The sequence below is a fragment of the Akebia trifoliata genome, chromosome 8, assembly GCF_017979445.1.
Source record: "Akebia trifoliata isolate Shusen 1 chromosome 8, ASM1797944v1, whole genome shotgun sequence".
Lineage (NCBI taxonomy): Eukaryota > Viridiplantae > Streptophyta > Magnoliopsida > Ranunculales > Lardizabalaceae > Akebia > Akebia trifoliata.
In genome coordinates, this window is record NC_141382.1 from 49,462,103 (window position 1) to 49,482,762 (window position 20,660).

The 20,660-nt window shown below is 37.6% G+C and overlaps 2 protein-coding genes and 1 pseudogene across 4 annotated transcripts; all 3 read right to left on the minus strand.

Annotated features, from left to right (window-relative positions):
- Positions 1–2,130: 2,130 nt before the first annotated feature.
- LOC147397490 (rust resistance kinase Lr10-like) lies at positions 2,131–4,626 on the minus strand. Its single transcript, XM_086449187.1, has 2 exons — positions 3,527–4,626; positions 2,131–3,410 (listed from the first exon to the last, which is right to left on the minus strand). Exons 1-2 carry the CDS (start codon positions 3,564–3,566, stop codon positions 2,218–2,220), a joined length of 1,233 nt encoding a protein of 410 aa, XP_086305313.1. The 5' UTR covers positions 3,567–4,626; the 3' UTR covers positions 2,131–2,217.
- On the minus strand, positions 3,096–19,974 carry LOC147397491 (adagio protein 1-like; annotated as a pseudogene). The gene is made up of 4 exons (XR_015180256.1): positions 19,551–19,974; positions 15,459–17,061; positions 9,322–15,213; positions 3,096–3,203 (listed from the first exon to the last, which is right to left on the minus strand). The product of XR_015180256.1 is annotated as an adagio protein 1-like (transcript).
- Positions 4,723–9,314, minus strand: LOC147397492 (rust resistance kinase Lr10-like). 2 transcript variants are annotated; one of them, XR_015180257.1, is made up of 3 exons: positions 7,019–9,314; positions 5,057–5,181; positions 4,723–4,975 (listed from the first exon to the last, which is right to left on the minus strand). XR_015180257.1 is itself a non-coding variant. In XM_086449186.1 (2 exons), exon 1 carries the CDS (start codon positions 8,382–8,384, stop codon positions 7,020–7,022), a length of 1,365 nt encoding a protein of 454 aa, XP_086305312.1. In that variant the 5' UTR covers positions 8,385–9,314; the 3' UTR covers positions 4,723–5,181; position 7,019. The 2 variants fall into 2 exon arrangements, 1 of the variants encoding a protein (XP_086305312.1); XM_086449186.1 differs by having other exon boundaries at positions 4,723–5,181.
- Positions 19,975–20,660: the final 686 nt, after the last annotated feature.

The following is a 20,660-nucleotide window of genomic DNA, read 5'->3' on the forward strand; positions in this document are numbered from 1 at the left end:
CAGACAAGTGCAACAGATGCATTTAAGGTTGACACCAGCTATGTATTCGATTGTACCTCACAAAGATAAAACACAAGTCCACAACCACCCTCTACCCATAATTCTTCATGTAAAGAAGATATTTGTTCACGACAGGAGTTCAACAAATATTGAAAGATACGTTTGGCCATGGAGAAAATTCTGAATCTGAACAGCTTGGTCTGCATCTTGTACAAGCAAATATGAATTCCTTGTAAAAATGGTCATAGGAAAAGAAAACCGAGAGTGGGTAGTTCCTTGCCTGCCGGCCCCAAACCAGTCTTTTTGCACTGAGCATCATCTCTAACGCCCAAGTTGTCACACTATCCCATACATTTTGGCAAACCATTCTCCACAGGTCCTTGTTCTTTGTTAATTGATAGAGCCGCTTACACACAGAACCAACAGATGTAATGTCTCTTGGAGTTAGCCATGAGAGTATCTTTTGAGCCAAGACCTCATCGCTCAGTTGAAACATGCAACATAGATCAGAAGAAACATTTCCATATCCAGATGAAAGAGGCTCATATGAGTAAAGATCTACTAGTTATATTTTTTATTTTTAAATCATTTTAGTCAGAATCAGTCATTAAAGCTTAGTCCCCAAAAAAATGGAAAAAAAAATAAAAATAATACAATTCAGGATTGATTGTATCTTCACTAACATTAGGTGGCTACAATGAATTATAGGTTACAATTTGTAAATGTGCTGCATGTGGATCGTAATTTTTGTCCACCTAAAAGACATGAGAGAATGGTGTGTAATGAAATGCGACCTTCAAGTGCAACCAAGCCTTGAGGAGGACATGTAACTGCAAGGTAGCATAGAATGTGGTCATGTCATGCAAGCTTCCGTGATTGCATGGTGCATGTACGGATCATTACAAACAATCTCAATCGTTGATCAGGAGAAGATGTTAGGATCAGCATGACCAGATACTGATTTGAAGAAAAAAAGAGGAAGTGGGGTTTGCTATCTTAGGTTTGTGTCAATGAAGGTATTATGCAATCTACTTACAGAAGTATGGAAACGAATGAAAGTCATATCTATGAAGTTTTTTTTTTTTTTTTCTGAAAATGACAATAGGGTCCACAAAACCACCCAACTATTGTGAAAAGTATATGAAATTAATCATCATGATATTTGGTTTAAGAAGATGATGATGACGATGGGATAAATACTTGAAGATGGAGAATTTGTTAGCAATGCATGAAAAAAAAATGGTGGAACAATTAATTGAAACCAATACAAGCTGGGCAAAAGGAAACAAACAAGAAAGTTAAGGGCTTTCCTCTTCCTTTTCCTAAAATGCAAACTAATCAAGAACTAACCTTGAATTGCATACATTTTACAAAATATAAGCTAATTGCTAACATTAGGTTTTATAGCTACACTTGAATTTTGTTCAATAATAATCCAAACCGGCCCATATTTAAAATCGCCAAACATTACGCAATTTTATGGCTACACCTAATTTTGGATCGGTTATAATCCAAGCCGACCAATATTTTTGTGGAGCTACGACCTACCATCAAAATCGGCAACTCCTGAATTCAGATAATCTCTGCATTCTATTTTGGCTGTCAAAACTTTAACTAAGAAAGCAACGTCTTGCAATTTGGTCTTCTCACTGATTACTGGGTTCCTTTTATTTTATTTTATAACTATTATCTCTGTATTTATTTTTTAAAATCAAGACCTATAATGAGCACTGTAGTAAAGATGTTGGAGGGGGGAGTCAAAATTCCCTCACCTCCAAACACCCATTTCAATATCTGGAGTCGGGGGTGCATTTAATGGTGTTGAGCGGAAACAGTGGAGTCTCAAGTTTTATATCATCAGGATATGCTTCTGAAATATCTTATTCTGTCCCACTAAAAAGGGTGTTCAAGATACAATCTAGCTAGTTAGTTCATCAGGAAGAAATTCAAATTGTTTGTATGTTTCTATTTGAAATCCAGGAATTATATCTTCATATAATCCCCAATTTGGTAAGGTGGATCATATTTTGTTCTTCTCTTATTAATAAAATGTAAAAAAAAAAAAAAAAAAAAACAGGAATTAATAATGATTCAGATAATAACTAAATGATTTGTTTTAGAGAAAGAAAATGCCGATGTAACATACTTGAGAACAGATCTGTACAATAACAACATTTTTTAGACGATAAAACAAAGAAAAATCTTCCCTCACCAACCTCATGAAGAAGCCATTTCAATTTCATACTTCTTCATGACAGGGGTTGAACATTTATAAGAAGATCCTATATGCATTTCAGAGGAACCCGAGTCAAATCCGCTCTGTGTCCATGTCGAAGAAGCATGTGGCTCAGGACCAGGAGTCCCTACAGCTAAGTGTGAAAATGGGTTCATGGGTGTTGGAATCTCCATCTCTCCTTCTAACATCTTCACCACAAGACTAATCCATGGCCTTGACTCGGCTCGATATTGAACGCAACAGAGAGCAACCATAATCATCCTGACTGCCTTCTCCCTATCTTTCTCTTCAATCCCACAAACCACCATGATCTCCCCCAATTCTCCATTTTCATACTTCTTCCACACCCATTTTGGGAACCACTCCTGGCTTTCTGGAACATTAACATCGAGATTCTTCCTCTTTCCAACGATCTCAAATAAAAGCATTCCAAAGCTATATACATCACACTTTGGAGTTATAGGAAAGGGCATCCAGAGCTCTGGTGCCGCATACCCCGGTGTCCCCCTTCCTCCTGTCATGGTCACATGGGTCTTCTCCCTATTGCATAGTTTTGCCAACCCGAAATCGGCAACTTTCGGGTTAAATCTTGCATCCAATAGAATATTTCCCGGCTTTATGTCATAATGAATAATTCTCTGTGGACACTCTTCATGTAAGTAGGCGATCCCTTTGGCCGTCCCAACCGCAATCTCATTAAGCTTCTCAAAGTCTATGGTCACATTTCCTTGAAATAATAACCTGTCAAGTGAGCCATTCTCCATGTACTCATAAACAAGACCTCGCAAGTTTCTCTCGAAACAGAAACCATAGAGTCGCACCAAATTAAAGTGATGGGTTCTTCCAATGGTACTCACTTCTGCTATGAACTGCTCCTCGATTCTCTTATCAGAGCTACCATTTAATATCTTTACTGCCACCGGTGTTCTGTTGGTGAAAATTCCTTTATAAACTGCACCAAAACCACCTGCACCCAACAAATGGCTGAAGTTATTGGTAGCAATCCTAAGTTGTTGAGAGGAAAACTTGATAGGTTTCTCTCTTTCCATGTCATTTAGGAATTTGTCCATGTTTAAAGTCAAAAAGCTCGAGTCTGGAATAACTATGTTGGTTCTTCGCTGAGCTCTTTTGCAGCATACGACAGTGACAATAGCGATCTTTATAAAAATGATTACTGCAGATGAAAAAGAAAACAATTAACAAACAATGATGATTTTCTAAGTGAATTGTCAAACCCAATGAAGAAAACTAAATGAGAAACCAAATTTGAACACCTGAGACAAAGCTTACCCAGGCTTGCAGCAATAACTGGTGCTTCGTTACTCGACATTTCCCAAGAGATGCAGAAGATCACTGGAGACTAAAAAGCTTAGATTGTTTCTGTGAAGGAGAGAGAGAATTTAGGGGGAAAGTGGTTCGAAACGAGGACAATGGTTTTTCTATAGACTGCAATCACCATTATCTTCATCTATGTTTTTATATCAAATACTTGGGTCGTTAACGCGTCTATCTAGAGTAATATCTTCTCCCAAGGAAATTAACTTGTCTTCTGCCCAATTCCATGGATCAATAACATTTATTACATATTTTAAGTATTATTTTGACATCTGTAGCATGTTCAACAGTAAAAGCTTTGCAAAGTTTCTTGATTCATGTTTAAATTACTATGATGCTCACTAGGTACCTAAGAATATGCCAAAAAACAGCATATATTCTTCATCAATGATAAGACCATGAAGCCGGCCAAGAAATTGACAACCATCTTGGACACTTACCATTGTTTTATGCTAACATATACTAATCTTCATGGGGTCCATGGGACCATCAATCAAGAAAGAAGAACTTCATGAGGTCCATTGCTATTTAGCTGTTGTGAGATGCAAAATAATGAAATTGCAAGAAGATCAAGATGGCTCCCAATACCAGGGCTTGTATTTTTCCTATTTAATCAAAGAAGAGATCAAACACTTGAATCATCATTTAGAAATGGTTAAAACTTAAAAATACCAAAAGTGATCCAAGTCCGTCTAAATTTCAAGTGGTTATGATTATCTGAACAGTTTTAGAGTAGTTTCACCATAGAGTTAAGCAGAATATAGAGTTCGCAGGAACTACTTTTGATGATTTTGTTTTTGGATGGCATTCTTTATGTAATCACTGATGTTGTTTTTTTCTTTTCTTTGTTACTTTTCTTGAGGCTATCTCGGCCTCTTTGTTTCTTGTTTGCCCTCTTTGATCAATATGTTATACTTTAAAAAAAAAAAAAAATCTACTAGGTATGATCCATAGAGCAGAAGAGCATAGGGGAACAAGCACACTTAGCATCTCTCGAGAAGCATAACAAATACCCAAATACTTACAAATAAGATTGAAACGAAATAGCGAAAACCAATACATGAATTAATCATGGACAAAGTTCACATTAGTCATATGTTAATACAAGGACTATGTATGATTACATGACATGGAAATAGACTTCCAGAGATCCATCTGTGCTCTTAGCAGAGATCCATCTGTGTTGATGGATAAAGGAATCCACAGACAAGTGCAACAGATGCATTTAAGGGTGACACCAGCTATGTATTCAATTGTACCTCACAAAGATAAACCACAAGTCCACAACCATCCCTCTACCCATAATTCTTCATGTAAAGAAGATATTTCTTCAAGACAGGAGTTCAACAAATATTGAAAGGTCCGTTTGGCCGTGTAGAAAATTCTGAATCTGTACAGCTTTGTCTGCATTTTGTACAAGCAAATATGAATTCCTTGTAAAAACGGTCATAGGAAAAGAAAACTGAGAGTGGTTTGTTCCCTTGCCTGCCGGCTCCAGAACCAGTCTTTTTGCACTGGGCATCGCCTCTAACACACAAGTTGTCACACTACCCCATACATTTTGGCAAACCATTCTCCATAGGTCCTTGTTCTTTGTTAATTTAGGGCCGCTTGCACACAGAAACAACAGATGTGATATTTCTTGGAGTTAGCCATGAGAGTATCTTTTGAGCCAAGACCTCATCACTCAGTTGAAACATGCCACATAGATCAGAACAAACATTTCCAAACCCATTGCATTGAAGTAAATTTTTTAAATATCCTTCCTTTTTCTTTTTCTTTTTTATATCATTTTAGTCAGATTCAGTCATTAATGCTTAGTCCCCAAAAAAATGGGGGTAAAAAAAAAAACAAACAATTCAGGATTGATTGTATCTTGAGTAACATTAGGCGGCTACAATGAATTATAGGTTATAATTTGTACATGTGCTGCATGTGGATCGTTGTTTTGGATTACTGTAAAGACATCAGAGAATGGTGTGTAATGAAATGCGACCTTCAAGTGCAGCCAGACCATGAGGAGGACATGTAACTGCAAGGTAGCATAGAACGTCACCATTTCACACAAGCTTCCGTGATTGCATGGTGCATGTTCAGATCATTACAAACAATCTCAATCGTTGATCAAGAGAAGATGTTTGGATCAGCATGAACAAATACAGATTTGAAGAAAAACCGAGGAAGTGGGGTTTGCTATGTTAGGTTTGTGTCAATGAAAGAATTATGTAATCTACTTACAGAAGTATGGAAACGAATGAAAGTCATATCTATGAAGTTGTTTTTTTCTGAAAATGACAAATTGGGTCCACAAAACCAACCAACTAATATTAAAAGTATATGAAATTAATCATGATGATTTTTAGTTTAAAAAGATGATGATGATGATGATGATGACGACGATGGGATAAATACTTGAAGATGGAGACTTTGTTAGCAATGCATGAAAAAAGATGGTGGAACAATTAATTGAAACCAATTCAAGCTGGGCAAAAGTGATTCTACTTTTGCCTTTCTGAAACACATTTAAATGAAACCAATTCAAGCTGGGCAAACGGAAAAAAAGAAGAAAGTTAAGGGCTTTCCTTTTCCTTTTCTTAAAATACAAACTAATCAAGAACTAACATTGAATTGCATACATTATTCAAAATATAAGCTAATTGCTAACATTAGGTTTTATAGTTACACTTGAATTTTGTTCAATAATAATCCAAACCGGCCCATATTTAAAATCGCCCAACATTTCGCAATTTTGGATCGGTTATAATCCAAGCCGACCGATATTTTTGTTGAGCTACGACCTACCATCAAAATCGGCAACTCCTGAATCCTGATAATCTCCACATTCTATTTTGGCTGTCAAAACTTTAACTCAGAAAGCAATGGCTTGCAATCTGGTCATCTCACTGATTACTGGGTTCCTTTTATTTATTTATTACTATTATCTCTTCATTTATTTTTTTAAATCAAGACCTATGATGAGCACTGTAGTAAAGATGTTGGAGGGGGAAGACGAAATTCCCTCACCTCCAAAACCATTTCAATATCTGGAGTCGGGGGTGTATTTAATGGTGTTGAGCGGAAACAGTGGAGTCTCAAGTTTTATATCATCAGGAGATGCTTCTGAAATATCTTATTCTGTCCCACTAAAAAGGGTGTTCAAGATACAATCTAGCTAGTTAGTTCATCAGGAAGAAATTCAAATTGTTTGTATGTTTCTATTTGAAATCCAAGAATTATATCTTCATATACTCCCCAATTTGGTAAGGTGGATCATATTTTGTTCTTCTCTTCTTATTAATAAAATGTGTAAAAAAAAAATGGAATTATTAATGATTAAATGATTTGTTTTAGAGAAAGAAAATGCCGATGTAACATACTTGAGAACAGATCTGTACAATAACAACATTTTTTAGACGATAAAACAAAGAAAAATCTTCCCTCACCAACCTCATGTAGAAGCCATTTCAATTTCATACTTCTTCATGACAGGGGCTGAACATTTATAAGAAGATCCTATATGCATTTCAGAGGAACCCGAGTCAAATCCGCTCTGTGTCCATGTCGAAGAAGCATGTGGCTCAGGACAAGGAGTCCCTACAGCTAAGTGTTGAAATGGGTTCATGGGTGTTGGAATCTCCATCCTGACTGCCTTCTCCCTATCTTTCTCTTCAATCCCACAAACCACCATGATCTCCCCCAATTCTCCATTTTCATACTTCTTCCACACCCATTTTGGGAACCACTCCTGGCTTTCTGGAACATTAACATCGAGATTCTTCCTCTTTCCAACGATCTCAAATAAAAGCATTCCAAAGCTATATACATCACACTTTGGAGTTATAGGAAAGGGCATCCAGAGCTCTGGTGCCACATACCCCGGTGTCCCCCTTCCTCCTGTCATGGTCACATGGGTCTTCTCCCTATTGCATAGTTTTGCCAACCCGAAATCGGCAACTTTCGGGTTAAATCTTGCATCCAATAGAATATTTCCCGGCTTTATGTCATAATGAATAATTCTCTGTGGACACTCTTCATGTAAGTAGGCAATCCCTTTGGCCGTCCCAACCGCAATCTCATTAAGCTTCTCAAAGTCTATGGTCACATTTCCTTGAAATAATAACCTGTCAAGTGAGCCATTCTCCATGTACTCATAAACAAGACCTCGCAAGTTTCTCTCGAAACAGAAACCATAGAGTCGAACCAAATTAAAGTGATGCGTTCTTCCAATGGTACTCACTTCTGCTATGAACTGCTCCTCGATTCTCTTATCGGAGCTGCCATTTAATATCTTTACTGCCACCAGTGTTCTGTTGGGGAAAATTCCTTTATAAACTGCACCGAAACCACCTGCACCCAACAAATGGCTGAAGTTATTGGTAGCAATCCTAAGTTGTTGAGAGGAAAATTTGATGGGTTTCTCTCTTTCTATGTCGTTTAGGAATTTGTCCATGTTTAAAGTCAAAAAGCTCGAATCTGGAATAACTATATTGGTAGCAATCCTAAGTTGTTGAGAGGAAAATTTGATGTGTTTCTCTCTGTCCATGTCGTTTAGGAATTTGTCTATGTATAAGGTCAAAAAGCTCAAATCTGGAATAACTATGTTGGTTCTTCGCTGAGCTCTTTTGCAGCATATGACAGCGACAATAACGATCATTATAAAAATGATTATTGCAGATGAAAAAGAAAACAATGACGATTTTCTAAGTGAATTGTCAAACCCAATGAAGAAAACTAAATAAGAAACCAAATTTGAAAACCTGAGACAAAGCATACCCAGGATTGCAGTAATAACTGGTGTGTCGTTATTCGACATTTCCCAAGAGATGCAGAAAATTGCTGGAGACTAAAAAGCTTAGATTGTTTATGTGAAGGAGAGTGAGGATTTAGGGGGAAAGTGGTTCGAAACAAGGACAATGGTTTTTCTATAGAATGCAATCACCATCTATGTTTTTATATCAAATACTTGGGCCGTTAACATGTCTATCTAGTTTTATATCTTCTCTCAAGGAAATTAACTTGTCTTACTGCCCAATTCCATGGATCAATCAGATTTATTACATATTTTAAATATTATTTTGACATCTATAGCATGTTCAGCGGTAAAAGCTTTGCAAAGTTTCTTGATTCATGTTTAAATTACTATGATGCTCACTAGGTACCAAAGCATATGCCAAAAACAGTATATATTCTTTGTCATGATGAGACCATGAAGCCAGCCAAGAAATTGACAACCATCTTGTACAGTTACCATTGTTTTATGCTAACTTATACTAATCTTCATGGGGTCCATGGGACCATCAACCAAGAAAGAAGAACTTCATGAGGTCCATTGCTATTTAGCTGTTGTGAGATGCAAAATAATGAAATTGCAAGAAGATCAAGATGGCTCCCTATACCAGGGATTGTGTTTTTCCTATTTAATCAAAGAAGAGATCAAACACTTGAATCATCATTTAGAAATGGTTAAAACTTAAAAAATACCAAAAGTGATCCAAGTCCGTCTACATTGCAAGTGGTTATGATTATCTGAACAGTTTTAGAGTAGTTTCGACATAAAAATCTACTAGGTATGACCCATAGAGCAGAAGAGCATAGGGGAACAAGCACACTTAGCATCTCTCGAGGAGCATAACAAATACCCTAATACTTACAAATAAGATTGAAACAAAATAGCGAAAACCAATACACGAATTAATCATAGATAAAGTTCACATTAGACATATGTTAGTACAAGGACTATGAATGCTTACATGACATGGAAATAGACTTCCATCTATGCTCTTAGCCGAGATCCATCGTGCTGATGGATAAAGGAATCCACAGACAAGTGCAACAGATGCATTTGAGGGTGACACCAGCTACGTATTCAATTGTACCTCAGAAAGATAAATCACAAGTCCACAACCCTCCCTCTACTCTTAATTCTTCATGTAAAGAAGATATTTGTTCACGACAGGAGTTAAACAAATATTGAAAGATCTGTTTGGCCATGGAGAAAATTCTGAATCTGAACAGCTTGGTCTGCATCTTGTACAAGCAAATATGAATTCCTTGTAAAAATGGTCATAAGAAAAGAAAACCGAGAGTGGGTAGTTCCTTGCCTGCCGGCTCCAAACCAGTCTTTTTGCACTGGGCATCGTCTCTAACACACAAGTTGTCACACTACCCCATACATTTTGGCAAACCATTCTCCACAGGTCCTTGTTCTTTGTTAATTGATAGAGCCGCTTGCACACAGAACCGACAGATGTGATATCTCTTGGAGTTAGCCATGAGAGTATCTTTTGAGCCAAGACCTCATCGCTCAGTTGAAAATGCTACATAGATCAGAACAAACATTTTCATATCCAGATGAAACAGGCTCATATGAGTAAAGATCAGAACAAACATTTCCAAACCCATTGCATTGAACTAAATTTTTTAAATATCTTTCCAGTTTTTTTAAAAAAAAAAAACCATTTTAGTCAGAATCAGTCATTAAAGCTTAGTCCCCAAAAAAATGAAAAAAACAAAAACAAAAAAACAAACAAACAATTCAGGATTGACTGTATCTTCACTAACATTAGGCGGCTACAATGAATTATAGATAACAATTTGTACATGTGCTGCATGTGGATCGTTGTTTTTCTCTACCTAAAATACATGAGAGAATGGTGTAATGAAATGCGACCGTCAAGTGCAACCAAACCTTGAGGAGGACATGTAACTGCAAGGTAGCATAGAACGTGATCATGTCACACAAGCTTCCGTGATTGCATGGTTCATGTTCGGATCATTACAAACAATCTCAATCGTTGCTCAAGATAAAATGTTACGATCAGCATGAACAGATACTGATTTGAAGGAAAAAAGAAGAAGTGGGGTTTGCTATGTTATGTTTGTGTCAATGAAGGCATTACGTAATCTACTTACAGAAGTTTGGAAACGAATGGAAGCCAAATCTATGAAGTTTTTATTTCCTGAAAATGACAAATAGGGTCCACAAAACCACCCAACTATTGTTAAAAGTATATGAAATTAATCATGATGATATTTGGTTTAAGAAGATGATGATGATGATGACGATGGGATAAATACTTGAAGATGGAGACAGACTTTGTTAGCAATGCATGAAAAAAAAAATGGTGGAACAATTAATTGAAACCAATTCAAGCTGGGCAAAAGGAAAAAAAGAAATGAAAGTTAAGGGCTTCCCTTTTCCTTTTCTTAAAATACAAACTAGTCAAGAACTAACCTTGAATTGCATACATTATTCAAAATATAAGCTAATTGATAACATTAGGTTTTATAGCTACACTTGAATTTTGTTCAATAATAATCCAAACTGGCCCATAGTTAAAATCGCCAAACATTAGGCAATTTTATGGCTACACCTAATTTTGGGTCGGTACCGGCCCATATTTTTGTTGAGCTATGACTTACCATCAAAATCGGCAACTCATGAATCCTGATAATCTCCACATTCTATTTTTGTTGTCGAAACTTAAACTCTGAAATCAATGTCTTGCAATCTGGTCTTCTCACTGATTACTGGGTTCCTTTTTCTTTTATTCTTTTATTATTACTATTATCTCTTTATTTTTAGTTTTTTAAATCAATGGAGTAAATCGATTTCATTATCGACTCCATTGAATTATAAATGTAGGAGTAACTACAATAAAATAAGAAAAAGTCGACAGATGATTTGGGCTTTATTCAACAAATGCCAATTACAGCCCCCCATTACAAGAAATAATCAAGTTAAAAGTTCTAAAAGAGCAAGAGAACTCAAAAGAACGTGGACAGAGATAGAGAAATCAAATATAAACACTATTTCACTAAACAAAAGATTTGGCTTTGGACAGAATGATGGAGGAGCAGGATTTGTTTGGCCAACCCCATGGGTGTACACCAGTTTGGGTCATTCATGTAAAACAGTAAATACATGCCCACTTGGATGCGTGGTTGATGTGTGCTCTACCTGCAATTGTGCTTTCTTTCAGAAAATTTAAAATCCCCTACATTTGGGTATTAAATCAAAACTCAAGCCAATCTATCAAATACAGGAAGAAACCACCATTTCCACTCATCCATGCAGTATAGCTCGGTGGGGGTACCACTTTATCAGTCAACCTTAGATAATCCAAATAAGCCAAAAATCAACCAAATTGACGGTCATTAATTACCATCAGGATTATTTTTGGCTACACCATGTAACATGATACTGCATAGGCAAGCGGGGTGGCGATTGACAATGCTTCATAGTGTTGCTTGACCTGTCCCTCTTATTTGCAGAAACCGAAGAAAAATCATGAAATCTTAATTCTTAACCCCAAATGTGAGATAGGATCTTCAAAATAATTACTAAGGAGCAAATGTGACGGAAGTTAACTGGTGAACATGTAGAAATTCTTATAAGGGTTTCTTAGTTATTTCTAATCTTCCAAGGGTTCTTTTATTATTAGTAACACTCTTATGATGTTAATATATATATGAGTGAGAGAAAGAATAAAACAACTCTCTCTTCATCTCTTTTCTTCTTCTCCACAAAAACCCTAATCCTAAAACTCTCAAATCTACTTGGTATCAGAGCTCAAGATCAATAAGGACCTTAGATACAAATTTAAAAAAAAAAAGAGAGAGACAAGAAGACTCTCTTACTTGCTGCGTCTGATGACGTCAGCAGCCGGCGTGTTGACGTCATCTGACGCTGTTTTCGTTGGATATTTTGATCTTTTCTGATTGTTTCTAAGAGAGGGTGATTTTAGAGAATTTTTTGAACAAGTTTCATACGATTTGGAGTTGTTTTGAACAAGTTATGATGTTTTTAGTAAAAAATCAACAAAAATGACGAAATTTCAAGATCTGTCATTTTCTCTCCGTCTGTTCATTTCGATTACTTGTTTCTGAGTTTGGACTTGAGTAATTTGGTCGTTTTTTTATGAGGAATCTAATGGTGGTGACCGTTGATCGATTGGTCAAATATTGAAGCTTCGGTGATCTTTTCTTTGGACCTCTTTTCTGTTTTTTTGCTGAAAATGGTGTTTTTAATGCAAATTTGATCTCTTGTGTTATTTTTTTATATGGATTGACTTGTTCTCCATATTCTAATGCTTGTCATGTGTTGTTAAAGAGAATAATAAGTGTGTTTCTCCATCGAGTGAAGTGTACATCAACTTCAAGTATCTAGTGGAGTGTATTTCGTGCTCTCAAGGTGTTTGTTGTTTTTTTTTTTTTTTTCGAAAGTTTCTTTACAATGTCTGAGGTTAGTCAGTCTTCGAATGTGTTTTTGAATGGTGAAAGGAGTATGAGTAATCCTCAAAGTATTGCTCATAATCTTCAGATCACTACAGTGAAACTAGATGGCCATAATTTCCTTGCTTGGTCTAAATTGGCCATACTATACATTAAAGAAAAAAGCGTTATATGGCTTGAAACAGTCTCCTAGTCTATTCATTAAACATTCAAGCTGACCACACATTATTCATTAAACATTCCAATGAGAAAATTATTGCTCTCATAGTCTATGTTGACGACATTGTAGTGACTGGTAATAACTATGATGAAATGAAAAAATTAAAATACCAGTTAGCAAAGGAGTTTGAGATTAAGGACTTAGGTCAATTGAAATACTTTCTTGGGATTGAAGTTGCTAGATCAAAGAAGGGTATTTTCATCTCGCAGCGGAAGTATGCTATGGATCTCCTTCATGAGACAGGTATGATGGGTTGCAAGCCTTGTGATACTCCCATTGAGTCAGACCATAGGCTTCGTGAATCTAATGGTGAACCCTCCATTGGTGTTGAGAGATATCAGAGACTTGTGGGCCGGCTTATTTACCTCACCTTAACCCGCCCAGATATTGCTTATGCAGTTAGTGTGGTAAGCCAGTTTATGCATGCACCAACTGCAACTCATTTAGATGTTGCTTATAGAATCCTAAGGTACTTAAAATCCACTCCTGGACAAAGTTTATTATATGCTTGTCATGGTAGTTTGCGTGTTGAAGCCTACGTAGATGCAGATTGGGCAGGATCAGTGTTAGATCGTCGTTCCACCTCTGGATATTGCGCATTTGTTGGGGGTAATCTTGTTTCTTGGAGAAGTAAGAAACAGACAGTGGTTGCAAGATCCAGTGCAGAAGCTGAATTTAGGTATATGGCTCATGGGGTGTGCGAGCTTCTATAGCTTCAAATCCTCTTAACCGAATTGAACTTTCCTATTCATGGGCCGATGAGTTTGTATTGTGACAATAAGGCAGCCATTAGTATTGCTCATAACCCAGTTCAACACGATAGAACCAAACACATTGAGGTAGATAGGCACTTCATCAAAGAAAAGTTGCAGTCTGGACACATTTGTACTCCATTCGTGCAAACTGAAGATCAGTTGGCTGACTACTAAGGGGCTGGGTAGTTTACATTTTCATAGCATTGTTAACAAGTGGGGCATGAAAAATATATATGCACCAACTTGAGGAGGAGTGTAGAAATTGTTATAAGGATTTCTTGGTTATTTCTAATCTTCCAAGGGTTCTTTTGTTATTAGTAACACTCTTATGATGTTAATATATATAAGTGAGAGAGAGAGAATAAAACAACTCTCTCTTCATCTCTTTTCTTCTTCTCCACAAAAACCCTAATCCTAAAACTCTCAAATCTACTGAACATGCATAACTAAGAACCAAACAATGATTTTGTTTTGCGATTTCTTAGCATATTCCACCAAAATAAATAAATGGATAATAACAAAGTTCACAATCATATAGGATAAGAGTCATGATAATCTGACGCACCCCCTCTGACATACGCCCCTATCACAGAACCGTAGATCATTTGCCTCGGGATACATAATAAAATGTTGTGGTTATGTGTATCCCAATGCAAATGATCTACGGTTGTAATGGGAGCGTAGGGGGGCTTCAAAAAATCATTATTGATAGGATAAACGACGAGGTTAAAGTAAATATTCACAAGAAACTTACACTTTTCTCCAGAAAGAACTCACAAAGTAAATCCCACTTGATAATACTATCACTAACTAGGGCTGCAACCTGGGCGGGTTGGAGGGTAAACTCAGAATCAACCTAAGTAGGAGAATCACCCGAGCTCAACTCAACCCAACCATCGGGCCTAAGCTCACTAACCCAAGCTCAACTCGAGTTTGATCTTCTAAAATTGGATTGAGCACAAGTTAGCCCGAATGAGGAAATTTTGTGCAATTTGGTCAGGTTGGGCTCGTAGAATAACACTTATTTCATTTTGATTAGCAATAAATTTTATATTAAAAAAAAAACATAAAAAACAAGAGCACTAGTAAATAAAATTGTTTACAACCTTCAAATACATCATTGAGAGAATATTTAGACAAATCATACCAAACCAAAGCCGCATTAATAATATTCAATTGTCCAGGCTCGCCCATCAATCTGGTTGAACCTACGTTGAGTTCGGGCTAGCCTGCCCAGGTTGCAACCCTATTACTTACCTATATACCTGAATATTACTGACCGTATCCCACTACACACCCATACTGGTAGAATGCATATTTGGTATTTTCATTCATGATTCTGTGAGATCAACTCCTTTCCTATCAACAGATCAAGCATGATTTGTGAAGATAAACTCCATCACCCAAAAACAGATCAATCCAGCTACATGAACCTGTAACAGGAAAATACATCATGCACAGCAATAATTTCACGACTTCTAACCACAGTAACATATCATACGATATTCTAACAAACACAACCACTAAACATTGCTAATCGTACAACAAACAACCATTTCTTGACTACTTTACACAGCCCAACTTATTTGTTTTCACCATTTTATCAAAACTATCCATCAAAATTGTTATTAAATTTGATGTTGAAATCATTAATAATAATTCCATCCAAATGACTTACCAGTGCACTTCTGAATCACAAGACTGAGCTTGCCAAAGACAGCTCACTCAGCATCCACTCCTCCCCAGTTTGTCCACCAAGAACTATAGCCCTCATTCCTCCAACAACACACGTACTATGGCTCCAAGCGAATCTGGGGGGGCACCCGGGTACATTTAATATCCTCCAGGTTGGTTTTTCATCAGTTGGGTCCAGGAGATAAAGCTGGGAGGCAGAGTGAGGACCAGCAACTGACCCACCAAAAATCAGAATCCTACCCCAAGGGAGACTCACTGCAACGTGATCCAGCCGAGGAGGAGGAGCTATACCTGCTGGATTTCCAGCACCACGCATACCACTTCCAGTTACGCATCTCCAACATGGTTCCTCTTCACTTAGATCCATCGTGAATCCATCACTTGAGCGGAGTCGAAGAGGCCCACTCTTGGCCAGACCTCCGAACATCAATAGTTTCCGCCCACCATAGACAGAAAGTGTATGTCCCAACCTGGAAGGGGGTGTCCATGACATGGGTATCTCTCTCCAGACAGGTTTCTCCATTGTCATGAGATCCAGACCAAAGGTGTCACTGAGAAGCACCCCAGAATCTGCACAACCACCAGAAACTACCAACTTCGAGCCATCTAATATGCACGCGCTGTGCCATGATCTGGAGGGTGGTGGGGCCAATCCAGAGATTTCACACTATGCGGGATGCTGTGTATCCAAATCCAATACAAAGACGTCATTGAGTAAGCCCTGCTTTCCACATCGTCCAAAGACGACCAAGACTGATCCATTTACACAAGAAAGAGTGTGACCCCACTGTCCCGGGGGTGGGGAGCTCACTTTGACATGTTGCCACTCTGGGTGGCTAGATTTCAAATCCAACACAAATGTGTCATTCATTGGCTGCATGTTCACCCCTTCCCCACCAAATAAATCCACCCGGTTTCCAACGGCACAGGCGCCAAAGTTGCAACGAGAGGGCTCCACTGTACCTCCAACAGTTAACTTCCTCCATGCTGCAGCTTCAAGAGTGGTTAGTTCCCGTGCCAGCCGACCCCATCCCAGTCATTTTGCACTGGGTACCGTCTTCATCACACGAATTGTTTCACTACCCCATGCATTTTGGCAAACCATTCTCCACAGGTCCTTGTTCTTTGTTAATTGATAGAGCCGCTTACAAACAGAACCAACCGATGCGATATCCCTTGGGATCAGCCGTGAGAGTATCTTGTGAGACAAGACCTCATCGCTCAGTTGAAACATGCCATAATGATCAGAACAAACATTTCCATATCCAGAAGGAGGCCCGTACGAGGAAAGATCAGAATGGAACCGTTCGGAAGATTCTTTTACTAAAGATCCAGGCAGTGGACCCAGATCAAGATTCGCTTCGGTGAAGAACTGGATGCCAATAACATGGGTAATGGTTTCATTGTCACCATGTATTGGGGACTGCAACCTGTTCATCAATGGAGAACCATCTTTCTTGAAGTTCAATATATCACCTTGGAATTCAACCCCATCCGTAAGACATCTCTGCATTTCGGAAATTACAGTGGTGTTTACCAACGGATGTCTCCTTTTAGCAAATGGCCCTCTACACTGCATAAAACTGCTGAAATAAGACCTCAGGATATCAGTACTAGTATTATGTTCTAGCTAGATGAGCAATACAAGAGTTAAAAAGAAAATAATTGAATTACATTTTAACCATCAATGCTTGACTTAAGACTGGAACGAGAAAGTGTTTGGGATGTTAAAGACGTTACACTTGAAAGGAGAAAATAAAATCACAAGTTAACCCAGTTTTATAGAGTTATCTAGAGCTCATAATCAAGTAAAAATTCCATAAATCTAGAAAATATCTAAGCCCATGATTCAGCATGAAAAATACTTTACAAAATTTGTAATGTAAAAGACTCTCTTTATGATTAATTCGAGAGGTAAATCACTATTTATCATATTACAGAGAATACAGTTATTTACAGATAATTACACTTCATGGTGACAAGGGAAGTCTTTACAAAACTGAATGAAACCACATCCTCTTGCAGTGGATGAGAGAGTAATTTTGGCTGTGAGTTAGATCCTGCGCATGTGCACACTCAAACCCCCCCCCCCCCCCCTTCCTTCTTTTCAAGCTGACGGGAGATCTGCCATGGTTAGGTTGTTAAGTAGATATTGAAACCTTTGTATGGATAGGCCCTTTGTTAACAGATCAGCCACTTGATCTTGTGTAGAGACCTAATGGACATCAATAGCTTTTCTTACAACATGTTCACGGATGCAGTGATAGTCGATCGATCTCTACATGTTTGGTGCGAGCATGATAGACAGGGTTAGTAGCGAGTGCTATGGCACTGATGTTGTCACACCATATGATTGGGGGAGAACAAATACACATGTGAAAGATCTACTAGGAGAGTACATAGCCAAGTGAATTCAGCAGTTCTATGAGAGAGAGAGAGAGAGAGCAATATTCGGCCTCAGTGCAAAACGAGGAACCGTAGGTTGTTTCTTAGCCCTCCATGAGACAACGTTGTTACCCAAAAATATGCAAAACGCACTTGTGGAACATCAATGATCGCAGCCCGCCCAATCAGAGTCAGAATAGGGTTTTAGTCCCAACACTACACAGTGATTGGTCTGAGGAGTATACCATAATTAAGAGTATTTTTAAGATAGCGTAGGATTCATTTGACAGTTGTCCAATGTAGTGTTGTAGGGGCATGCATGAATTGATAGACTCGATTGACAGTAAAACCATTGCTGGGTCGTTTCAATGCGAGATATTGAAGGGAACCTAGGAGACTCCGATATTCTGTAACTTTTGGTAATGGGTCAAATTTGGTCATGCAATGTCCAATAGGAAATGGTGTATTTTGGGGTTTTATGAGATCAAATTGTCACTTTGGTAGGAAGCCAATGATATACTTGATTTGAGATAAAAACAACCCATGATGATTACAAAGAACATGAATCCCCAAAAAATAGTGTAGATCACCCAAGTCTTTCATTGCAAACGTGGCACCAAGATGATGAATCAATGAGTAAAGATCGGCCGACGAGTTCCCCATTATGATACCAAGCACTTGGTGCTTGCTTCAGTCTGTTGATTTCTTTAAGTAAACAGCACACATGATTAGGAAAATTAGGGTCAACAAATGTAGGAGGCTGTTGCATATAAACCTCTTTCTATAGGTTTCCATGAAGAAAGGCGTTGTGGACGTCAAGTTGTTTGATAGGCCACTTAAATTGAACAAGAAGGGTAAGCACTACACAGATAGTAGTGGGTTTAACCATATGACTAAAAGTCCCAATATAATCAACCCCTTCTTGTTGGTGAAAACCTTTTGCTACAAGTTTGGCCTTGTAGAGGTTAATAGTGTCATCTGCCTTTTGTCTGAAACTTTAAATCCATTTGCAACCGACATGGTTATGTTGATGTTTTTGGGGTACTAGAAACCATGTACCATTCTTAAGAAGAGCATTATAAACTTGTGAAAAGACCAAATGGAATTTTTATTTATTTATTTTGCGGGTGCAAACTTGTTGATGGGTTACCATGGGATCGCCGGTTGGGGTAGGGTGTGTAGTAAACTAGTAATGGGTTGAGGATACGATGTATTGGGTGCTATAGGTGTCACTAAGGAAGGAGTAGAGGTTGGGTGGAGTTGAGAGTTAGTTTGACAGTGTGAAAGTGTAAAACAAGGCAAAATGCTTTCTACGGACTCACTCACGTGTAGACGGACTTTCATCATGTCTAGGTAGGGGGAGGATGACATGGTGAGTGTGGGTTGTGTGATTGAGGTTGTTGAAGAAGAGTTGATGGAATTTTTGCCAAATGGAAAGACTTGTTCATCAAAAATAACATTTGTAACCATTGTAGTTAAGGCTATATATAACCTATAAAACATAAGCAAATGCCGCGATATTCAAGTTTGTGATTATTGTAAGGCCGTAAGAATGGAAAATAAGTGCAACCCAATGTGCGTAAGATAGATATAATTTGGTTAGTGGCAAATTGTAACAAACACTAATAATAAATAGCAAAGAAATGAAGCAAATATAATTGAAAAGAAGAAGAAGAAGAAGAAAATGTACCAATTTCGACCGATTACTTCCTCGGCTTGGTAGCCAGTGAGGAGCTCAAAATCTGAATTAACATACACAATTGGGTGGTGAGGCTCTAAAGCGTCAGTAATTACGAATGGAGACCAAACTGGCTGTTGAAGCCATCTTCGAATTGTGAATGAAAGAGGCCCTCCATCACTTGGCAAGAATCCATCTTCTTCATCATCTCTTCTCTCCTCTTCTTCTTCTTCTGTATTATAGCTCTTCATCTCCTCCAATTCTTTTTTTCTCTCAAACTACGAGAATGGGTTTTAGCCTCTCTCTCTCTCTCTCTCTCTCTCTCACTCTATAACCTGATTTCAAGCTGAAGATATGCACCTTGACCTAGGTTTTGTCCAAACGACCGACATAAAACGAGCTAAATGCCCTTTCCTTCACCATAAGAATCGCACATGTCTTCTTCATGCATGTTCTTTTTGGATATGGAAAGCCAAAGTTTATTGATAATGAGGGACTTGGAAAAAACTTTAATGGATTACACGTGCCATTTTCGAGGAAGTATTCCAAATATTGACAATAAAAAAGTAAGTGTGTGAAATAAATTTCAAAAAATCCACATGTCATGCTATTGAACCTCATTATCAATTCGTAGGGTTGTCAATGGATCCGATTTATTATCGAAATTCAATAATAAGATCTAGACCCAATCCATTAATAATTGGATCAAGTCAAACCCAATTTTATATATAAAATCTAAATAAACGTCGCATATCTCAACAAATATATAATATAATTTATATATATTTTAACATATTATCAAATTGGGACATGATTGATCCTGATCCGATCCAATAAGATATCGGATCGTTATCATAATCCAAAACATCGATCTAAATCCGAAGTTATCAGATTGGATTGTGGATTTGATCCGATCCATTGACAGCCCTAGCAATTCAGAATACAATAAAAATTTGAATTCTATTTGATTTTAGGTTGCAAAAATCCGATTTAAAATTTAGTCAAAAATTCAGTAAATAAAAAATACGTTGCATATGCTTTATACATGTATTATCCATCCCATTTCTAAAAGAGTCGTGTTGGAGTAACATTGAACTAGACATTGATTCTCACATTGCTGAT

Coding starts and splice junctions, on each gene's coding strand:
- LOC147397490 (XM_086449187.1), bottom strand. CDS start 3,566: ATGTCGAGTAACGAAGCACCAGTTATTGCTGCAAGCCTGG. Junction 3,411..3,526: donor AGTTATTGCTGCAAGCCTGG/GTAAGCTTTGTC, acceptor TTTCATCTGCAG/TAATCATTTTTATAAAGATC.
- LOC147397492 (XM_086449186.1), bottom strand. CDS start 8,384: ATGTCGAATAACGACACACCAGTTATTACTGCAATCCTGGGTATGCTT.